This window comes from Gymnodraco acuticeps, unplaced genomic scaffold (genome assembly GCF_902827175.1).
Source record: "Gymnodraco acuticeps unplaced genomic scaffold, fGymAcu1.1, whole genome shotgun sequence".
NCBI lineage: Eukaryota > Metazoa > Chordata > Actinopteri > Perciformes > Bathydraconidae > Gymnodraco > Gymnodraco acuticeps.
Genome location: NW_022992331.1, coordinates 300,385 through 323,032, shown reverse-complemented (window position 1 = coordinate 323,032; position 22,648 = coordinate 300,385). Strand labels below are relative to the sequence as shown.

The 22,648-nt window shown below is 41.4% G+C and overlaps 2 protein-coding genes across 9 annotated transcripts; one reads left to right on the top strand and one right to left on the bottom strand.

Annotated features, from left to right (window-relative positions):
* The first annotated feature begins 3,005 nt into the window (after positions 1-3,005).
* Positions 3,006-7,238, top strand: srsf9 (serine and arginine rich splicing factor 9). Of its 7 annotated transcripts, none has more exons than XM_034208564.1 (6): positions 3,006-3,225; positions 3,342-3,421; positions 4,419-4,595; positions 4,757-4,977; positions 6,107-6,279; positions 6,368-7,238. In XM_034208564.1, exons 3-6 carry the CDS (start codon positions 4,438-4,440, stop codon positions 6,611-6,613), a joined length of 798 nt encoding a protein of 265 aa, XP_034064455.1. In that variant the 5' UTR covers positions 3,006-3,225; positions 3,342-3,421; positions 4,419-4,437; the 3' UTR covers positions 6,614-7,238. The 7 variants fall into 7 exon arrangements, with proteins under 7 accessions (XP_034064455.1, XP_034064453.1, XP_034064451.1 ...); XM_034208562.1 differs by having other exon boundaries at positions 4,300-4,595; XM_034208560.1 differs by having other exon boundaries at positions 4,291-4,595.
* A 446-nt stretch (positions 7,239-7,684) lies between these two features.
* On the bottom strand, positions 7,685-21,831 carry sgsm1b (small G protein signaling modulator 1b). 2 transcript variants are annotated; one of them, XM_034208555.1, is made up of 25 exons: positions 21,695-21,831; positions 21,552-21,595; positions 19,417-19,492; positions 18,508-18,670; positions 17,332-17,484; positions 17,080-17,147; positions 16,845-16,987; positions 16,620-16,751; positions 16,327-16,451; positions 16,180-16,247; positions 15,928-16,091; positions 15,701-15,830; positions 14,968-15,097; positions 14,821-14,885; positions 14,586-14,731; positions 14,355-14,483; positions 14,085-14,255; positions 13,865-13,933; positions 12,144-13,349; positions 11,748-11,872; positions 10,731-10,813; positions 10,528-10,637; positions 10,340-10,436; positions 10,063-10,230; positions 7,685-9,864 (listed from the first exon to the last, which is right to left on the bottom strand). In XM_034208555.1, the coding sequence occupies exons 1-25, from the start codon at positions 21,699-21,701 to the stop codon at positions 9,776-9,778; spliced, it is 3,861 nt and encodes a 1,286-aa protein (XP_034064446.1). In that variant the 5' UTR covers positions 21,702-21,831; the 3' UTR covers positions 7,685-9,775. The 2 variants fall into 2 exon arrangements, with proteins under 2 accessions (XP_034064446.1, XP_034064445.1); XM_034208554.1 differs by having other exon boundaries at positions 21,552-21,828.
* Between the last annotated feature and the right edge of the window lie 817 nt (positions 21,832-22,648).

The following is a 22,648-nucleotide window of genomic DNA, read 5'->3' as shown; positions in this document are numbered from 1 at the left end:
AACAGATATGAGGAGCTGTGAGCTCTGAGTGCTAAGAGCTAACGGCTGTGTTGTTTTTCTGGGGCTCTCATTGAAGATGACGTCACGGCTCCGCCTACACTGCGTTACTATAGTAACTGCCCCAGTTCCTAAACTGTAATGGAAGCGCAGCATTAAAGTGAGTCGGGCCTAATAAGGCCTAACCAAACCGAGCGAGGCCGAGCGAGGCCTGCAGTGGAAACGCGCCATAATACTCTTGGGACATTAGGAATTGGAGCAACAATGTAAACAAAAGCATCAAAACGAACAACTATAACAAACCAAAATAAGGGAAACACAACGGTAAAACAAAACAGCAGTGGCGGACAATCTATAAAATAACAAAGCACATGTTACAGAAATGCTGCCATGATCATAGTCTTTGTAAAAAACCATAATCGTGTATACCTTATGTCCCTCGGATGGCGCAGCCCCTCACACACACAGTCACACCGTCACGGGCAAAGCTACCGTCTGCTGGAGTAATGTGTAAAAGTTAAACACCCAGAGCCTAACATGCCACTAACTCGATAATTGTGGATACTTACCAGAAACGTATCGGTCGAACGGGAAAGAACTATCGGGTATCGGCTGTATAACTATTGTTTACTACGTGAAGGGAATGCGGAAGTGGGCGGTACCTCTGTGGCGCAATACTACGGTGGTCGAAAAGTGTTTTACCTCTATGGTCGGCTACACAGAGGTGGCGCTGGATCTGTGTCACCCACGCGGAAATCCTCGCCTGGGAGACAGCGACGGACGCGCACAGAATGAGCGCCGTGCTGGCCGCTTTGCTGATTTCCTCTGCCTCGGTGGTAGACCGCTCTACCAGTGTCACCACCGAGTTGGAGAGCAGCGCGATGTTATTCGCCGTGCTGTGGTGACGGAGAGGGGGAAAGCATGTTCGGCCGCCAAGCTGGCACCCTGCTCCGTCCCAAGGAGGGAGGGGAGAACCGAATGGTGAACCGTGGAGGGAGGCGGGGCAGGAGTTGCTTTTCTTCGGACTCCTGCCCGGCACTCGGCCCCAGGGACACGAGGCCCCGTCCGCGGGCTCGTAAGCCTGGACGGGCCAATCGTCCTCCTCGGCCACAGCAGCAAGAGCGTCTGCTCTCCGCTTCCTGTCGCCCGAGGGGAGACGGGCACAGTGTTTGCATGCTACCTGCTGGTTTAGAGCCGCGTACGCGTGCTCTGACCCCAGGCATGATTCGCATACTGCTTTTATCTCTGCTGGTCATAACTCATTATGAACCCAGAGCCACATGAGGAACAATCACGGACGCAGTTGTTGATCATGATGATTCTCAATTGCTGTGCTTCAGTAACTGTGCTGGTTTGCTGAAGAAAAGAGGGAGCAGATTGTCGTGCCTCCTTCTTATTTATACCGGAAGGAAGCCCGAAGGTGGGGCCCACCTTGCGGGTGGGCGTGGACTACAAGTGTTTCAGTGCTGCGCGGGGGCGCAGGGGGATTACCCAAATAGCGATAGCCGGGCGAAGCCATACGAAATAGAACCCTAGATTCCTTGTTAAATGGATTCACAATTATTTAAAATGAAAACATTCTAGAGGTTGTTTGCATTGTTGTATACAAAGTTCTCCAACAGAGTTATCAATTTATCAATGTTTAAAAAACAATATCAAATCTGAAGTTTTTTTAATTAATCGATTTCCCTTTGTTTGCTCGGCAGAGCACATTTAATTGTTGAAGGTGTTTGGTAATAATTGGTTGTGTAACACATGCAGAGACCTGATGCCTGAAGTTGACAGAGAACCAACCCGGACCAGGATTGAGCCAACACGAACACAAAAGGCATGACTATTGGGTCTTGGGCAGGGGCGGCGGGTGCTGTAGGCTAGGGAAGGCTAAGCCTTCCCAAATATTTGTGTCACTGCATCCTGGTAAAATATAATGTATAATGTCTGTGTCTTTGACATTAGCGCTGCTAGCCACCTGTGCCCTGTACTACGAAGCCAGTTCAACATACCCTGGATATGGATACTTCATTAATGAAAAGTAAACTAATATTAGACAAATATGAGCTTTAAACATCCATGACTTAAACATATAATCCAGGATACAAGCCACAGAGTTGCACCTGCAAGGTGAATACAGAACAACTGGTTAAAAAATAACTAGGCCTACCGAGTGTTTGAAAGCGTATAGTTTTATGATATCACTGCCCCATCTAAGACACGAGTGGATCTGACTTTAATTACATTTGACTCGAGTGTTTCGTCAACATAATGTGTTGCTTAAAATAATACTTCTGCATACAGTATGTGTCGTGACACTGTAAGTGTTGCACGGCCAGATACGGCTGGAGAAGCTGACTCAGATAAGGAAATATATGATATATTATATGATCGATGATCTGATTGATGATGTAATATGAATGATAAGTGTGACACGTCGGCGTCTTCTCTGCATACGGCAGTTTAAACTGTATTTCCTTTATCCTGTAATATGACTTGAGAGATTTAAACTCCGCACACTGAGTTGATCTCTTTTCTATAGACGCCGGAGGCGGGCAGCGTCAGGTAAAAAAAGTTATTTAGCCTTCCCAAACCTGAGCCTCACGCGCCGCCTATGGTCTTGGGAGAGAAAAGGTAAGAAGACACAATAAAGGACCATGGGGCATCGTGTGATTTAAGGAAACATTTATATTTCTAATGCGTAACCCTTCAGAAGGAAACATTTGACTTTTATCTCCATTACATTAGTTTGACAGCTTTGTGTCGCATCGTTAATTAAAACCTATTCTGAAGTTGGCCATTAATGCATAGGCCTACTTTTACTTTTGGTACGTTTAGCATATTGATGTTCAAAATGTATGTGATTTTACCATTGTAACATTTTGAATGAAGGATAACTTCATTGCATTAGTGTATTCCTACACTAATGCAATGAAATCATTGATTTTTTACTCAATTTAAAGCTCAAAGTAGGCAATGTATTACACCACTACTAGGTCTACTTGTTTACAACATTATTATGAGCTGGGTTATGGGGAATACCAGAGCCAGTTACATGTTCCTTTCACTTACCGGCAGGAGGCAGCAAATTAATAGCCCTCACTACAGTCTGCTTGTATTGTGAACTAGAAGTAGACAGACCCGTTTGCTAATGTTGCTAACCAACAAGGAAGCAGCACAGCGTGCCAACTGCTAGCAATATATAATCGAAGGAAGGTGCCCTTGCTTGTGTAAAAGGTAATTGCTGTTTTCATATTTAATTGTTATTTATGAACTGCGTTTAACGTATCCTACTTTATTATTTGTTTCGTAGTGAGAGAGGAATATTGGTGTTTTTTTTGTTGCGGAAACAGACTCTCGTTAGCCCCGGCTAGCTGACCTGTCAACAAAGAGACCGATATCGTAATTACCTGGACTACATAACACGTCTTAGGTCAGTTTAAACATTAAATCAAAACATGTGAAGCTGGACTGTCCGGTGTATTTGTTTTCTATTTCATTCGATGCAGCGTTACGTTGCAGAAAACGTAAGGCAAGCTATGCATATAACTGACGCTAGCTGAGGTTAGCTAGGCAGGCTAGCCGTGTTGAGGCTAAGGTTACTTCTGGGAAAACACCTTCCTCTGATGACTTATCACTGCTGAATGTGATGTTGTTAAACAGGACATTTCAGGATATTAGCTAACTTTATTACTAAATGAATGTATTAACCCATCTACATCAATGTGTCAGTTAACCAGGGGCTGAGTTTCAATGTGTCGGAAACGTAATAAAGTTTAAGTCTTACTTGTATTTAACGTTTAATGTTAGATTCGTGTTAGTTAAACAACAACAACAACAGAGCGTTCACCACGATTATACGAGTATTTAGAAAAATAAAAGGGGGTGCTGGTAGATGTTCTAGTAAATACTTGCAGGTGACATATTACAGGTTAAACCAGACCACTACAGGTGCAGAGGCTTCCTTATGAGGCAACCAGGGTTAATGAATAATGGAACATCGTAAATCATTTTGAATAGCCTTTACAATCACCAGGTCTGAATACATTACAACCAATGAGTAGGTTTTAGGGCCATCAAGTCATAACATATGTTTGCTTTAATCTGTCACCCAATTGTTAAACATTGAAAATGTATATTTACATGTATGACTCAGATTCACATTTATTACTGTTTTTTATTTTTTTTTAAAGATTTCAGGTTTGGGTCCGAGGGCCTGTGCCATTTTGTTTTGAACTCATAATTTATTACTCATGGCTAGATCTCTGCTTTTAAATATTCTTTACTTTGAATTCAATTGAGGACTTGCAGGTGGATGGACTAAGTCTCGGATTGGAGCTAGGAAGTAGAATAAGGACTACTTCAACCGCTATTTGTGAAAGCAAGAAGTGATCTAAAAGTCTGCAGGTGCCCCCATTCTGTGTCAGCAGTGCCAATCACTCAACCACCATGTCAGATGGACGGATCTATGTGGGGAATCTTCCCGTGGATGTCCAGGAGAGAGACATTGAGGATCTCTTCTACAAATATGGAAAAATCCGGGACATTGAATTGAAGAACAATAGAGGCACTATCCCGTTTGCATTCGTCCGATTTGAAGACCCACGGTGAGTTTTAGGGATGGTGTTTGGCACATCAAATCACATTCCCCTTGTCCCCCGTCTCCAGTGACTGGCAGCAGGGACTGGATGGGGACGGCATTTCCAGACCTTTGTCCGCAAGCAAACAAGCGTACTTTGGTAAGGAGTTCTTTGCTCTCTTCTCTTAGGGATGCAGATGATGCTGTCTATGGAAGGAATGGATATGGATATGGAGACTCCAAGCTGAGAGTGGAGTACCCTCGGTCCGCTGGTGCTAAATTTGGTCCTATGGGTGGTGGTGGTGGAGGAGGAGAAAGAGGTGGAGGTGGTGGAGGAGGAGGACCTGGAGGACCTAAAGGAAGATTTGGACCCCCAACTCGAAGATCTGAATTCCGGGTCATGGTTACTGGTAGGTGGACGTCATGAGTCATAGCCAGATCATAATTCTCTCTTTCGCTGTCTTCTGGAGCTCATGGTGAATGGGAGTGTGTTGGTGGTAAGAGTCGTAGGAAGATACTTTCACCCTTTCTCTCATGGCGGACTGGAGGACAAGGGAACTAGTAAAGGTCGTCGCAAGTTGTAGACTGTACATTTCTCTCTTTCTTGGCGGAGTGGAGGACAAAAAGACTAGTAGAGGAAATCATGAGCCGTAGGAAGATTTGTTTCACACTCTCTCTCATGGTGGACTGGAGGACAAGAGAACTAGTATTTGACATCACAAGCCGTAGGCAGATAACTTTTTCTCTCTCCAATGGCGGACTGGAGGACAAAGGGACTAAAAAGATCATCATCCATCCTAGGCAGATATGTTTCTCTCTTTCTTGGTGAAGTGGAGGACAAAGAAACTAGTAGAGGAAATCTTGAGTCATAGGCAAGTATGTTTCTCTCTCTCGTGCCGGATTCAAGGACAAGGGAACTAGTAAAGGACGTCATCAGTCATAGGCAGATATGTTTCTCTCATGGCGGATGAAGGTCAAGGGGACTAGTAGTGGACATCATGAGTCAAAGGTAGATCTTCTCTCTCACGGACTGGAGGACAAGAGACCTAGTTAAGGACATACAAGTTTTAGGCAGAAGTGTTACACTCTTTCTTGGCGGACTGAAGGACAAGGGGACTAAATGGATGAGTTCAAGTCAGCTTTTTAAGTCATGAAAAACAAAACATTAACGGAAACCGGTCATGTTGGCTGCATAAACCCAAACACCAACTATAGCGAATGGTAGGTGTATTTTTGTCATTACAGCAATAACTGTTGTATGCTACCGTTTAAACAAGCATGCTAATATCAGCTGTAGATTAGGACTGCTTATCTAACACCAACTCCTCCCAGTTTATTCAGTTGCATGGCTATGCAGGCAATACTAAAGCAGATTTCTGAAAGAACATTGGATTTGATTAGATAAGATTTGTTATTTATGATAAGCTCAAACTTCATAAAACATGCTTTTAAACCTATTACTAAGGTTGCCAGGTATTTTAACTTTAAAAGAAGGAAGTCATTTCTGTCCCTAACAAATGTAGTCTTTTCCCATTTCAGGATTACCACCAACTGGGAGCTGGCAGGATCTGAAGGATCATATGCGCGAGGCAGGGGATGTTTGTTTTGCAGATGTGCAGCGTGATGGAGACGGGGTGGTAGAGTTCCTCCGTAGAGAGGACATGGAGTATGCATTGCGCAGACTGGATCGGACCGAGTTCCGCTCACATCAGGTGAGTGCCTGTGCTGTTGAGATTCAAATGTCCCTTTTTAATCTTAAGAGGTTAAAACGAACAATATCCAATATTCCTCATTTTGTAGGGTGAGACTGCTTACGTCCGTGTCTACGAGGAACGGGGCACTCCCAGCTTTAACCGTTCACGTTCCCGCTCCAGATCCAGGAGTCGCTATACACCTCCCTACCATAACAGAGGGTCTCCTCCTGCTCGCTACCAGTCACCTCCACGCCATGCTATGTCGCGCCATAGTCCGCGCCGTAGTCCACCCCCCAGGAGGCACGCTCCACAGCACCATAGCCCACCACCACCACCACGTCATTACCGGTAAAAAGGCACGCCATTTATAGAGGAATTGGGGGGAAATGTTTTGTAATTCTACTTTTTAATTTTTTTAAACCCCAGGCTTCCTCGCAGAAAAAGTCATTGTTATTACTATTTACATTCCATGTTCACCTTCACGATCACCATGCTCCTCCCCAATGCCTTAAAGATAATTTGTCTTTGTTTTTTAAACACCCATTCATGGTATCTGGAATTGGGATTGTTGTTTTTTCTTTCTTAGCGAGGTAATTATATTTGATTATCATATAATGTATTGCAGATTTCTTTTATAAAGAAATGCTGGGGTGTGGTGTCAAACCTTGACGGGGAAGATAAGCTTTTAGGCTAAAAGTCATATTGCTTAAATTCTTCACACGATTTTTCTTATTGTGTGTTTCATCCAGTAGATTTAATCATACACTTGCCAATCTGAGAATCTGTGAAGCTAATCAATATCCTACTCTGATTCAAAACATGTATCTTGTGAGCCTTTTAGACTAGTGCAACATGTTGACTGTGAGTCTCACCTGTCAGATTTCTTTTTTTGTGTGACCGAGGTGGCCTGTAGTTGGATTATAATTTGTATGCATCTCTAATGTTGTTTTTTCTTTACAATAAAAATGCAAACTTTTTATGGTCTTTTTGTCCTAAATCTTGTTTTTAATAGATCCTAACTACTATTAATCTAACTTATTTTCAAAAGGTTGAAGCAGATGTTAACCTTAACCATGGCTTTATTTTATTCAAATGTCCCATTGAGCTGGCATGCACAATTACAGGCTCCCTTAGCAGCTAAGCAAATATTTTTATTGTAATTTTGATAATGGCAAGCTGTAAAAATCTTGAACAGAAAGCTGTCAAATATACAACACCAATGGTCAGTAAAGATATAGTACTTTCTGAAATGCATAAAATCAAGGCTGTTGTAGTCCAGCTCTTTCATCAAAATCCCTGCAGAAATGAAATCAGCGTCTCAATACTTGTGTTGCTTGGATTGAAGTGAAACAAATACAAAATACCGTTGCTAAACTTGAGTATAAAAGTGTAAAGTGCGAAGATAAAAACCAGGCACATGGGATGCAAAATATAATATTTTTTAATATGCAATAAATTAATTTTACCAGGTGACAATTTTGAGAGGACAGAGAAAAGAAAAAAAATGTTTTATTTCCAATGGCATATTTGTATCTTTCTGTTCCTTATAATCAAATAAAGACCATATACAGACATCGTATTGCATTTATATAACCATGTACGAGCTTAGTTTCTTTCAAACACATTGTTTACAGTACATCTTCTGACAACAAACACAGCAATACACAAACAGCAATACTCAGGCATGTTTTAGAAGATCATATGGAGACATTAGCAGTGGAATCCAAACACTTGTGGGTAAGCTGCTGTGAACCAAACAAGGGTGTGTTATGGATATTTTGCAATTGTAAGTGGCACCAATTAAACTATAGGTCACATAGAGAATTTTGTATTTGTGTTGAACATTTGGGACATCCCTCTGGAATATCTGCTAAACTGATTATCACAGACCCCGTTCGGCCAATTAAAACTATTGATATAAAGTCTTCCTGAACATTGTTTCTTTAAATATATGTTAATTTCAGCTGAACAAATACAATTCCCATTCACTGTATTTGATTAGCAGCAGACAATTCAGTGGTGTGAACATATGCACATAAATCCAAGTTTATCTGTTTTACCACTGACCAGCAAGCACTACACAACCCTAAATGACGAAGACAGCTTCAAAAATATCAAATTATCGGGAGTATCTAAAGTAAATCTGCTGACCATTGCTGTCAAAAATGATAAATGCACTTCAATGGACTGAGCACAAGTTCACTGCTCTTTCAACTGATCAAACTACGGATGTAGCCTATCAAGGTGGAGGGTGCTGAACAAAATGAAGAAACAAAATGTAGGCGGGACAAAGCCAAACTGAAACCATGTATGCGATCTGAAACCTCATGACTACTAATATGAACAAAGGGATCTTGAGGTAATAAAGAGAAATGCACATTTACTCTAGTCTTACAATACCTGTAGCTATTTCCTAGAGTGTGTTAGAGACAAGGCAACCAAGATGGCAGGGCAATAAATTGGAAGAAAACCATAACATTGATTGTAGGGTAAAAGCGAATAAGATAGTGCAAAGGAAGCATGCTGCCTTCACTGCACACCACTTTTAGTTTACCACCAGCTCAAAATCAACCACACCAGCTACCGCAATGCTGCAAGGAAATAGAATCTATTGGCACTGTACTATCTTGATGTTGTGAAAAAACAACAGCATATATCTTCCGCCTGAGCAGCATAGTGTTAACTAAGGTGAGAAAAATGTGTTTGCATTGAACCAGTAAGAAGAACCAGTCTGCAAAGAAACAATGCATAGCCAAGGTCAGAGATAGAAGGAGCTCAATGTTTAGGAACTTGGTACAAGAGGAAAGATGGTATTTATATGCAACCTATGTGCAATCATGCCCGAGTGCACAGAGATCACAGGTTGGGTCTGGATTTCCTCCAAGCTTGTGTGCATTAGAGGCAAAAACAGGAAGAGGAGCATCACGCCTCAGAGAAGCTGGTAATTTGTCCTAAAATGGCTGTTGAGAAGCAAACCACACATGCTACTTAGACACAAACTCCTCTCATGTACATTTAACGCTCACAAAACCAAATCATCCAGTAATGGTGGACATCATTACTGAAAATATATTCAAGAAGGTTAGTCATGGTAGCTACAATTTAAGCAAAAAAAGATGATATATAAAATATATTCAAGTGCATCACAAGATGTACGTGTAACTGAATAAAAAGAACAATACAGTGAATCATTTGGTTTCTGGATCCCTGAACAAATAGCTTAATTTAAGGCAAAAATATATAACATCCTGAAGCAGTTCCAACAAGGGTACATTCACTAGGTGAACAATATCACATAAAAAATAAATGTACTGGCAATAATTCCATCTCCCCTGAATATACATGTAGAGAGGAGCAGCTGGGAATAAGTTGTTGTACAACTATCTTAGAATACTGGACTTACCAATCACTGTATTTCATAAACATGTATTTCCCTTTGAATAAATTACTATTATGTGGTGTCAGTGTCTTGAAACAATTTAGCACAAAGAAACGTGGCAGCAGAACAGTTGTGTCACTCGTTTTCTATGAGCGTCTGTACTTTGTTGACCAAGTCTCGCGCCATCATCAAGACCTGCGGGACGTTGTGTCGCTCTGCCATTTCTGAGAAAACAATTGGAAAACCATAATTATTTACAATAATATTGCTAATATTTCACTGTTTATTTTCTCCTTAAGACTGCTTTTGAAAGTACCCTACAATATCATAGCTGATCAATCTAGTTTTAATTATGAATACGCTCTGGTAATTGTCAACACTTGTTTCCATCATATTGTAGAATTGTATTTCTCTTCTCTTACCATTAAAGAACTTGATGATGTCTGTGAAGTCCATGTTATTTTCTAGGATGATGTCTCTATAAATTTCCACAAGTGCCAGAGCGATGAAGAGGACAAAGTGCTCGGAGGAGATGTACTTGGCTGCCCAGATTGTTTCCCACACAGAGTAAACATCATCATACACCATTTCTGTGCAAAAAAGACAACCAGGATCAGATTACATACAGTATAACATTATATAAAATCATCTTAAATTGTCAATTCTAGCAAATGTCATGATGCGTGTGTTTGCCTTCACCTCTTTTAAAGTCGAGTAGAAACCATCGATAACAGAAGTAAAAGTGTGTGTAGTCTCCATTCTGCTGCATCAGTTCAAACAGCTCAGAGTCCAGGATCTATTTGTGTAAAATAAGATGTCATTATTACACTATAGCTTTTGTGTATACGCATTCATTCACATCCGCTGGTGCGCAGTTATCCACATACCTGGATAAGAGAACGCATATTGGCGAAGTGAGAGTCCATGGCACCTCCATGAGGAAAGTTCTGGTTCATCCTCTTCATCATTTCAGTGAAGCAGCTGAATGCCATGACCTCTGGAAAGCACACGCATAAAAAAGCAAATTTAGCCATTTAATTGCATTTAAAAAAAGGTGTATACTGAGAGTTTTTTGTTATTTTTCACTGACCATCGTCCAGAATAACCAGTAGGGGAGCTAGCAGATCACACATGCCCTGGACGTAACCTGTATCGAGATGCTGCCACACATAACTGCAAAGACAACGATAGTTACGTCTGTAACTACGGTTCTATGAGTCCCGGATGACCGCCAGAGGCGGTGCTTTAGCACTGGATATGTCCATTGCGCTCATGCGCAGCTCGAGTACCAATAACAACAAAGTCACAGTCTGTGACCCACGTGACACCGGTTATATATGCCGGTGTCGTCAGAGGATCCGTTTCCAGAATCTTCTCGCGAGCCCACAAGAATTCTGAGTGACAGGATACTCTGGTGGTCATCCGGGACTCATAGAACCGTAGTTACAGACGTGTGGCTGAGCAGTCCTGCCCTGCCACACCGCACCCCACCCTGAGAGACATGCATCCACAGTGACAGTCTCCCGGCGGGATGGGATGGCATGGCGTCCATGGGCCCTGAGGCCGAGGGCACCTTGCATCAGGCCTTGGAGCCTCATCAGGAGCCAGAACCGGGGAGGCGATGGCAGGCTCAATGGATGGCAAGCGACCCAGCCCCACCCTTGCCGATATAATTAAAACCAGTTGACGAACGTTTGTATTTTGTTGTTCTACCCAATCATAACCAAGTGTGGTTATATAACGTTATCTAACAACATAAAGAACAACGTTGAAATGCTCTATTTGGGTTGTAATGCGCTCACATAGCTAGTCTAAAATCGTGATCAAACGTTCCAACCGAAACGCTGTAGGCTACACGGTACTCTCGCACAGCGAGAAGATGAAAGGAACAGATCCTCTGACGACACCGGCATATATAGCCGGTGTCACGTGGGTCACAGGTGACTTTGTTGTTATTGGTACTCGAGCTGCGCATGTGCGGAATGGGCATATCCAGTGCTAAAGCACCGCCTCTGGCGGTCAGTAGGGATGAAATAGAACCATATTTGTCAGACTTGAATGTTTTGAGACAAAACTCTGGGGATATTTGGCATGGCGACTCATTTACCTGCACATGATGTTACGCAGCTTGTCCAGGTTCTCAGTAGTGAAGTACCAATTAGCTCTGTCGCAGCGTCGGACATCTTTGTCAATGCGATGCAAGTTGATCAGGTACATATCCAGTGTCTCTTGCTACAACAATAATAGAACATTCTGTTTACATTGTTACAGCAGAAAAGAGCCAAACACAGCTTAATGTTACCTAAGTAGCATGCATAAAAAAAGAAATTAAAGATAAAAAAAATATATAATCAAAAAAGTTACACAATTTACAAAAAAAACATCCTGTAACAGTCCTGAGGATTTAGCAGCCAGGTATATATTGCACAGTTATTAATGCCATAAATATATATATATATTGCACATATTGCAAGTATGTCTGTAAATGATGTGTATTGCTTACAGAATAGGTTTGTTCTTCTGAGGATTCGTCCAATTTGGCGCCTCCTCCTCCGACCTCTGCAGACTCCGGTTCAGCGAGCACATTTTCCATCTCGGGCTCCTCCTCAGAAAGGCCCGGGTCGGTGCCCTCAGGGCTGGTGTTGCAGGCTGTGTCCAGATGGTGATCTAGGACAAAATCCTCTGATGTCATTTTCAGTCTTTGCGCAAGAGAGACAGGGGGAGCAGAAAGGCCAGTCAAAGGCCTAGAACTGATATCCTCAGAGGTCACACATGTCCCTGCAGGTATGTCCTCCATTTCCAGGGCAGAAGGAGAGTCGTCTGAATCTGCTGTGTCTGGAGACTGCCGAGAGTGGGACGGTAACGAAAGGCTGCCCCTTGACGCTGACTGGAGAGCGTTCAGTACTTGTCTGACAGGTGAAATTGAACCAGGTTTCTCAAATTGAATATCTGTAGGTTTGTCTTTTTTGATTTCAGTCACGTCACAAACTGTTAATTCAGCATCCTTTCTCTCTGACTCTGTGGTACAGGCCTTTTTTTCAGAAGTTATTTCCGGTTCTTCACTTGTGTCTTTTTCTGCTGCAGGCGGACATTGAGGCTCCACGTCCAGTGCTTTGCTCTTTTGTGCTTGAAAAGCCAAGGTCTGCCCGAGTGGAGGTGCTTGGAAATATTCATTAGTAATCTCTGTCTCTAGTTTAAGAACATTTGTGCTCTCTGGAACACTTCTTAAATTAATATTTGTGTCTACTGCTTTCAAGTCTTCAGACAGCTCACTTGTTGAAATATCTTTATCTTCTACTTTAGATTTTTCTTCAAATTCAGGTGTTTCTTGTGATTTACTGATTACACAGTCCTTAACCTCACCTTCTGAAACAGTCTCCATCTTTGTCTCTAACACCTCCTCCTTTGCTACTGGGTCCTTTACATCCTCTTCCTGTGATGCAGTTGTTTTTTCATGTAAGACTTCTGATTCTTCCACTGACGGCTGAGCGTTTGCGGATCCAACAGCTGACTCTGTTACAAGAGGGCTGTTTTCGTATCCTGGTTGCTGATTTGTCAGACCCAGAGAGGAGGGGCTGCCGGAGGGAAGCTTTGGGGCATCTGCAGTACCACTTGTGATATCCTTCAGTGGACTACTGTGCTGTATTTCTGTTTCCTCAGCTTTGGGTTCAGCTTCAATATGATCCACTGCCTCAACCGATCCAAATACCTGGTGACAAAAGAAACGCAGTGAATATGCAGTACATTTTGCAACCAGGCTCAATAAAAAGGACAAATGTTGAGGCGTTATACCAGTGCTTTTAGAGTTAGCCCAAAAGCTATAAATCATACTGTATATACTACTGATGGAAAATGTTCAAGGAATACTATATGTTTTAAGAATGATTTCCAACCTTCCAGGTAGCTTTTGGTTAACAATGTATTTCAATGTACTTTTTATATCTAACAATGTCCTATCTAATCCTTCACATTTAACTTTTGGTAAAATGTTTTCCTTTTTACAGCCAAGTAGCTGTAAAGCAGACCGTTTTTATTTCTAAGTTATCTATTATTTAAAGATGTAAGATGATTGATTGCAGTTCAATTTGAATGAAACGTAGGAAATCTATAGAGTTATGACCTTCACTGTATAAAGTGTAGTAACAAGTGGGATTACATCTTTTACATGAAGGAAACATGCTGAATATCATTGCTGTTTTGATGTTCATTCCCATGAGAAAGTACCTGTGCACTGTTGCTAGAATCACTTTGTGAGGTGGCACTCTGTGGATCTGAGCTGCTACATAGAGACGACTGTAACGGAGAGAGCATCACACAGACAAAAAGCGAAGCTGTCAGCCAACTTTCCTAGAAATAGCCTCAAAATACTTTAAACAGTTATCTTCTGCCAGTTGAAACTGGTTACACAATGCAGCACATGCCATGCAAAAAAGGTCAAACTTGCATCTGTGCTGATGGTGGAGTCCCGCTGCACCGGGCCTCTCTCCACACTGGCTGACAAACATCTGGCGATGGCCTCGGCATGCTTCTCCTTCTCCCTCTGAAGAACGATGGCCTCGCATCCCTGCCACTCCTTCATCTTCTGCTCATACATGATCCGCATCTGCTCGTCAATCTGAAAAGGAAACCTTGTGTAAACAAAGATTGTAACATTCCCAATGGTGTATATGTGTACTTCACACAGTCTCAGTCTTCAAATAGCTAATCAGAATACCTCTTGTCGGCATTTGGCAGTCATGGTGAACTGGTAGTGTCCCAACAGGAAGGGCCAGACCTCTTTGCGTAGTGAAGGAGCCACACCACCATAATACACAAGCCTGTGTATCTCCTCTTCCTCAAACGCCTGAACAAGATGAAATCTGCTATTTATCAATCATCAAAAAAGTACCATTTAATACAGAAATTAATTAATACTCTTCGCTTGGTGTTTCTCTGTGTATCTTACAGAGCTGTCTTTGAGGAATTGTCCCCAGACCTCCACAGAGAGGCCTCCTCTGGAATCACAGGGCACATCAGGGTCAACTATAGTGATGTTGACCAGAGCAGAAAGGTGTATGCGAACCGTGGACAGATGCCGACAGTATGCAAGCCCTGGAGAGGAAAGACAATGTTTTAATCGATAAGAACTACTTTAATGATTCCCAAATCATCAAAGATAACCAACAGTTCGTTGTACTCACATCCGTAGAAAGCACGGGAGATTATCTGATACTTCATGGTGTCACAGAGGAGCTTTAAGGGAGCCCTGGTAAGAGGGGAACATGGCAAATTGAGTGTAACAGATTGATCTGAATTTATATTCGAGCCTGTCCTAGGGAAATACGCACCTTTCCTGATTACAGCCATTAGGCAGAGAGCCATCAGAAGAGCCATTCTGTGAGCAGGAGGAGCACGAGGATTTTCGGGGCGTCGGTTGCCAAATGTTCACTCCCTGCTCCATCAGCTCCAGGGCCACTGCTGGAAGTTATAGGCTTTATCATTACTGATGCTACTAATACCATCATAGTTCTAATAGATTTGGACATCGCATATTACTTTTTACTTAAAATACTGTGGAACTTTTCACATCCCCTAGATTTTTTTTGCACATTTCATTACATTGTGTATATTTTTTTTATAGTATTTAGAAGATATATTTATTTGTAATGTTTTGTATTTAATATGTATCTTTCTTGCACAAATGACACCCAAGCAAGTTCACTGTTTGTTGAAAACTGAGTTGGAATTAAACTGGATTCTGATGCATGTGCAAGCAATAGGAAACACTTTTGGTGAGATGTAGATGTAGCAAACTAATTACTCTGAATGTCTATGTCAACGTTTCATTGTTGTTGATGGGACTATAACACACAGGGAAATGCAGCAGCCAAAATGAGAGAAAATTAATTATAAAGATGAATTATACATAATATATGCCTTGGGAAAACAGATTAATCTAAACTGCAATTGTCTAATCTGTAGATCAGTATTAGGAGAGTAATGCAATCGTAGATGTAATCTCTGATGATGTTTTATTAGATTAGCTCAGGGAGGCAGAGCAGGAAGATTAAAGACACTTACTGAACTCCATCTGATTGCCAGGAAAGAGGATTCGAAACACATAATCGGTTGATTCATCATCTTCCTTATCGGATACAGAATCACAGGAGCCGTGCGGACTCCTGTTTCTCAGTTTGGGGAAAACCTTTCCCTGTGAGTGGAAAAGCAACAGATTGTTTCAACAGACCATAGCTACACTTAGAATAACATGAAACAGAAGGATTCTATGAGGCACAATTCATGCTGACCTTTCCTCTTTGATTCCAGAGAGGGGGGTCCAGCTGTCCGTGAGGTAGCAGGCCCGTCTCCAGGCAGGTGAGAAACTGGAGGATATGTCCTCCTTTTGGGAAATGTAGAGGAGGTCTCTGGATCCCATCCTGGCTCACCAAAACTACTGTCCCACCACTGTTCACTGGAGAAAATAACACAATAAATAACAATGTAAATAACTCTTTAAACTACTTATTTGGGGGCAGAAAGAAACTTAAGGGATACTGTACCTTCCTGATGACAGTGGAGGTACACAATCTCATCTAAACGAATTGTCATAGCATAATCCCAATACACACTGAAAGGAAGATGAAGGAAGCCAATGAGTAACCTGTGCAAAAGCAAGACTGTTTTTTCTTTAGGTTCATTAGCCTAACCTTTTCTCAGAATCCAGCTCCCCCACATTGCCATTCATCAGCTGATTGGGTGTCCATTTCAGTGTCATGAGGTCTGCAGTTTGATGAAGAGAAAGGTAACCTGGGATGGCCTCCATGTCGTCTCTCTGCAGACACAAGACAGAGATTTGAAATAACAACATGTCAGCTGGAGCTGTCACTATCAGATTTTGCCTACACAAATAAACACAATTTCAACATAATAGGCATAAATAAGATGCTCTCGTGTTTCATAAAAAGTGAACATAGATCCTCTGAAAAAGAGAAACACACACCGGCTGCACCAGGACATTGTTCTTTCCAAACAGAAGTGTAGTTCTGGAGTTTTGGTGGAGGGACTCAACATAGTCCCTCACCCACATGAGAGGGCGATCATCCATGCTACCACTGGACTGTCTCTTCTGGATCTGATACAGGTTAAAAACATGGAATATGTATTACACATTGTTAGGTTATTGCTGATTAGGTGATTTAAACCATTTAAGCCCTCAATATCTAACCAGGGCAGGCCGCCTGGAGGGGGAATCTTGACGACAGTGGCCGCTGTGGATTCGGTGTCGCTGCACGAGCTCATCAGCAGACGGGTCCGTCCAGAAATGGTCTGCAGTCTTAACTTTGGTGTACTCCAAAGCACAAGGGCCAACTGTAAAACAAGGTTCATCAGTTTTAAATGAGTACAAAAGCAAAATAAAAAGGTGTGTGTTTAATCTTGTCCACGTGAAGGTTTATAAATACCCAATAGAGATGCAAGAATTGGTCCATCCACAGGATTCAACAGCATGGCTTCTTTCTCGTAGTAGGCACTGCAGGAAACAATATTTAGAAATTAAGGATATTTTACAATTTTGAAATTCTACCCAACTTTCTGTTTTCAAACCACACATTATGGGATGTTACCATACAATAGGAGAAAAGCTGACAGAAGAACATACTTTGCTTATAAGCAGTGAGATCAGTTCTTACTCATCTTACATTAAGTAACAATACCTGCTGTTCTCCACTAAATACATGACAATCTTGTCCAGGAGCTTCTCTATCAGAGCAGTCCGGATCCACAGGTGTTTCAGTGCCTGAGGCGGGATGTTGGCCAACTTGGATTGCCGACTGCGGTCGTTACTCTGAGAAGAATTGTTCTGCTTGCTGAAAAACAGAAAAGAAACCTGACTGATGACATGTCTGTATCGTTGTAAGTGGAGCAGACACACAGGACAGAACAAGGCACCCGGGGATATTATAACCCATAGAAGGAGAACACAAAAGGGATAAATATACAGGAGTGCTTATGGATACAGCAGAGAGAGGGACACGCCCCCATCATCATCAATGGGACTACGGTGGAGAGAGTCAGCAGCTTCAGGTTCCTTGGGGTCTACATCACTGAGGACCTGACATGGACTCTTCACACTACCACCATCACCAAAAAAGCTTGATAGCGGCTCTTCTTCCTCCGCAGGCTGAGGAGGTTCAACATGGACTCCAGGAGACTCTGCAACTTCTACAGGTGCACCATAGAGAGTATCCTGACTGGCTGCATCACGGCCTGGTACGGCAGCTGCACCACCCTCAATCGTAAGGCTTTACAGAGGGTGGTGAAAACTGCAGAGAACATCACCAGGACGGAGCTGCCATCCTTTACTCCCAGCGGCTCAGGAAGAAAGCCCTCAGGATTATAAAAGACCCCCATCACCCCAGCCACAAACTGTTTTGTCTGCTGCCGTCTGGCAGGCGGTACCGCAGCATCCGGACTAAAACCACCAGACTCAGGGACAGTTTCATCCCACAGGCCATAAGACTATTAAACACCTGAACTGTTGAAACAACATCTGTTAAATACCTGCACTGTTGAAACATCCATAACATTCATCTGGCTGCTACTTAGAAATTATTTATCTAATATATCATATTCCAATAACTTGCATTTAGACTCTTATTGCACTATTTCACTTTTTAAACTATTTTTCTTTTTGTATTGACTATTTACCTGCACTATATTTGTTATGTATATCTGTTTTATTGTGTTGCACTGTTGGAGGAGCCTGTGACCTAAGATGTTCATCATCATAACTACACTGTAGCTATGTTTATGACAAAATAAAACCTTGAACTTGAACCATGAACCATGGTGATTTTTTTGTCCCTGGCCGGTTGGAGTTAACACCTCACCTGGTTTCAATGAGCTGTTGCATCTCCTGGACTTTGTGGCAGAGTTCCTCAGCAGGGGTAAAGCTTTTAGCCGCCTTCATGAAGAGAGCTGCAACCTTGTTACTGCACAGCAGGCCTGCTATACGACGCTTCAGTCCGTGTAGCACACAGGACTCCACTACAGCTGCATACACAAACACAGAGTATTAGTCCATATTTGATTAGGGTTTGTTTTTTGAGGTGGACATTTTTTACTTGCCTTTTAGTATTATTTTGATGAGCTCAATAAAATGGCCTGAAGCCTTATATTTTTTATTTAAATTAGCACAGCTGATACAAATAATCTGCCCAACAGTGTCTTCCGTTGCTAGGATATGAGGGATGTGAATCACATACGCCTCAGTCCTGGTTAGTATCAACACCTTTAAAGGGTGCTAGTCTACTGTATTACATATCACATATAAATAGACATGACTAATAACATTTTGAAAATAAATTGTCAGGGATTGCATAGCTTGAACAGTCTGTGAAGGCCCATTTTGCACTATGAGGATGAACTGAGGATGACACACAGTGATGTCAACCATCTGCACTGTACATGTCTGTGAAGTTGTAACAACTACTGTGATTTATACTATTTAAACCAGCATGCCGTGCAATATCATTTCTGAAATTGGATGCAAAAGGCTGAATTTAAGCCAAAAGAAACACATTTATTCAAGATAGAGAAAAAAGATGCTCTGTTATTTACTTGTAGTTTGTCCCTCTTTATGGCCCCCCACTTGAATAGCCAATGATGCCAACTCCTAAGTTAATTTTCAAAAACATTAAAGATAATGGAAAATGCCTTGAGCGTGTATTCTCAATTTTGGAACACTCTGTCCGAGAAAGATTGCTTTTGGTGCAATGTAATCACAAAAAAACATTTACCGCAGAAGGATATGATGTGGCTGCTGTCTGCGTGCACAAATTTCCTCGTTACTGCCTCCTCCATAATTTGTTTCACCTAACAGAAAAAAGTACACAGTGGACAAGGATTAATCTGTCTGACACAGTTACATGAGGTGACAGGGAATAAACAAGAAGCACAACAGGAAGCAATGAGGGAATGAGTTACAAGAGATTAAGAACAGCAATGGAAGATACAGTGGATTATTTTAAAAGCACAACACAGGCTCTTCCCTTTCTGCTTTCTACAACTTCAACTTGAGCATTGCAAGAAAAGTGAAGGAAATGTTTCATAAACTTGTTCTAGAAGTACAGGAGGAATATGGGTCTTTACACCTCTGATCCATATTTTCTTCTTGCAACCTTAGGGGACACTCCAGTAAATTAGTATTCCACTTCCCCAAAGTTGCGAATTGGTCTAAACCATGTATTTTCTGAATCCCTTTGTTGGTCAAACACTGCCTACACTTCCCACAATGCAACTCTGTTATGCCTGAGTGAAAGATGGTCATTGCTAGGTAAACAAACACATTTTATTGATATGTTTATAATGTAGGCTTTCTTTTATACATGTAAAGCACCCAGTCGACAAAATGTCTGCTTGAAAGGTTGTCTTTCCTGTCATCGTAATTATCAATACGTAACATTTTAAAGGTTGACATTAAATTGGAATAACTATTGCTGTATTGTGTTTTACTGTAACAGTCCGGTCATAAATTGAGATCAGATCTTTTTACTGCCTATTAGTAGTGCATTTTATAAAAACCAGTCCAGAATCACATAATTGTAGATGCACAAACATGTTAGGGACCCATCAGAATCAGAATCCCTCTATTAGTCCCACATCGGGGAAATTTGCATCGTTACAGCAGGAAAGAGCCACAGGCAGCTTAATGTTACCTATGTTAAGAAAAAAGTACTAAGTTATGATATAATAAAAAAATATATATATAAAAATTAAAAAAAGTAAAAGAAAAATACTTTCCAAAATACAAATCCTGTAACAGTTCTTAGGATTTAGCAGCCAGGTATATTACACAGTTATTAATGGCATATGTATATAATGTATATATTGCACATATAGCATATATTGCACAAAGTATGATGGTATTTAACTGCAGCAAGTTACACTCTATTATATGAATCAAGAACTGACTTGAAAATGTTAAATACTGAAAATTATTATTTAAAAAAATACACATTATTATTTGCTGTGTTTCAAACATATATACCAGCTGAGCCCCTCCTTGCTGCAGGATCCAGCATCAGAGCCATGGATGTTGAGAGGCAATGAGTCACAGGTGAGGGGGAGCACAGACACGATTAGACTGGAAGCACCAGTCTTTTTTCAGTTATGAATAAAACATCCTGTGTTCTTCCCCAGGGGATCACAGAGTCACTGAGCAGTTTTGAAGTGTCTGAGATGAGCTAGTTAAATTCCGTGTAGATTAATATCAAAACTAGAATTCACTAATAAATCACGGTTGGAGCATGTAATGGTTGCTAGAACACAGTGTGAATTAAAAACAAAGTCACTTGAAGTTTTAAATAACAAGATGGTTTGTTGTGAAAATGTCAGTTTAGCCATCTTCTTCAGAGAGAGGGAGAGGGAGGGTCACATTTTAGGATGTGAAAAGGGAGGTTTTGCATGGATTGAACCAAATGAATCTTTAAACGTCTTATTAGAAGTGCAGTTTTTTGTCGATATAAAAGCATCATCATCACCACCATCATCTGTATCATTTTCGTCGTCATCAACAGCATCACTACCATCGTCACCATCATCTTACACCGGTCTAACAGCAGTCAAAAACATATGCCATTTTTTGACAACTGAAAGCCTAATTGCATCCGCTTTTTTATTGTGTAAAATGATAGCACATTTGATTATAAGCAGGGCTTTTACGTTGTCGTGGCTCAGACCCGATGAACGGTGTCACACACACACACACACACACACACACACACACACACACACACACACACACACACACACACACACACACACACACACACACACACACACACACACACCACACACACACACACACACACACACACACAGCGGCAGTAAACATAAACTGTAATGAGCGAGAATTGAATAAAATGCAACGAACCTCTTTCTTCACATTGCGCAGCAGTTTCTGTCGCGTCTCGGCCTCTGTCACGGGAGAAAACATACCGAATAATGCTGATCAGATTGCTGTGTGAAATAGATGATGACAGGCTCACGACTAGAGAATAATAAAGACGGCTGTACCTCCCATCGCTCCGGGAAGGGTGCAACCGCTGACACGCACGGATTTCTATTTTGAAGGATGTCTTCTGGAAAGCAAAGGAGACCACACTGGTTGCAAGGCAGAGAGGCTCCGAGATGTGCGATGTGTTCTTAGCGAATAAATTAAACCTATCTGTTACCTCTCACAGAACCAACACCCCTTTAAAGTCACAGTAGCCCATTACAACGCAGACCCGTACTCTCCATTCCCTGTGACACATATGGTGGATTTATTATGCCAAACTTAAAATGTCAAAATATTTGAATATTTATATTTCTCACATTATCGATCAAATCTTCAGAGCCCCTTTAATAAATATGGTAGGCTAGTTGCAGCTACCATGTCAAATAAACCAAGGCCTCATTAAATTAATTATCTCAGTAAGTCTTCATAAAAAAAATGCATTTACAAAAATGTACATAATTGTATTCATAGAGTTTTAAACAGCTTCTCATCTTATCATATTACATTATTAAGCATTAGTTGTATAGATATATAGTTTTATTTAAACAATGTGGTTTATACATTCTTATTAGTAAACCTTGTACAACCTGCTTTGGCAATACTGCATTTCATTATGGACATGCCAATAAAGTAAATAAAACATGTCAATATGGTTAGGCACATAATAGGTGGGTTTTATAGACATTAAAGGTGTCAATTTGAGTATCTGTGGCCATGGCTTGTTAAACTGAACTGCATTAAGAGTGTTCCTGTTTTTTTGTGGTAAATCCTAGGGTTTGCCAGCAGTGTTCTTTCAGGGCAATCAAGCTAATTAACCAAATGAAATTAATTAATCAAATTAATGCAGAAAATCCTGTTAAAAGCCAATTATGTAATTGAAATGTCAGTCCTGCTCATTAATGTGCAATGTTGACCCAATGGGCTTATACACCAAGAGATATAGTTTATTTGCTGCAGTGCTGATGGCATCC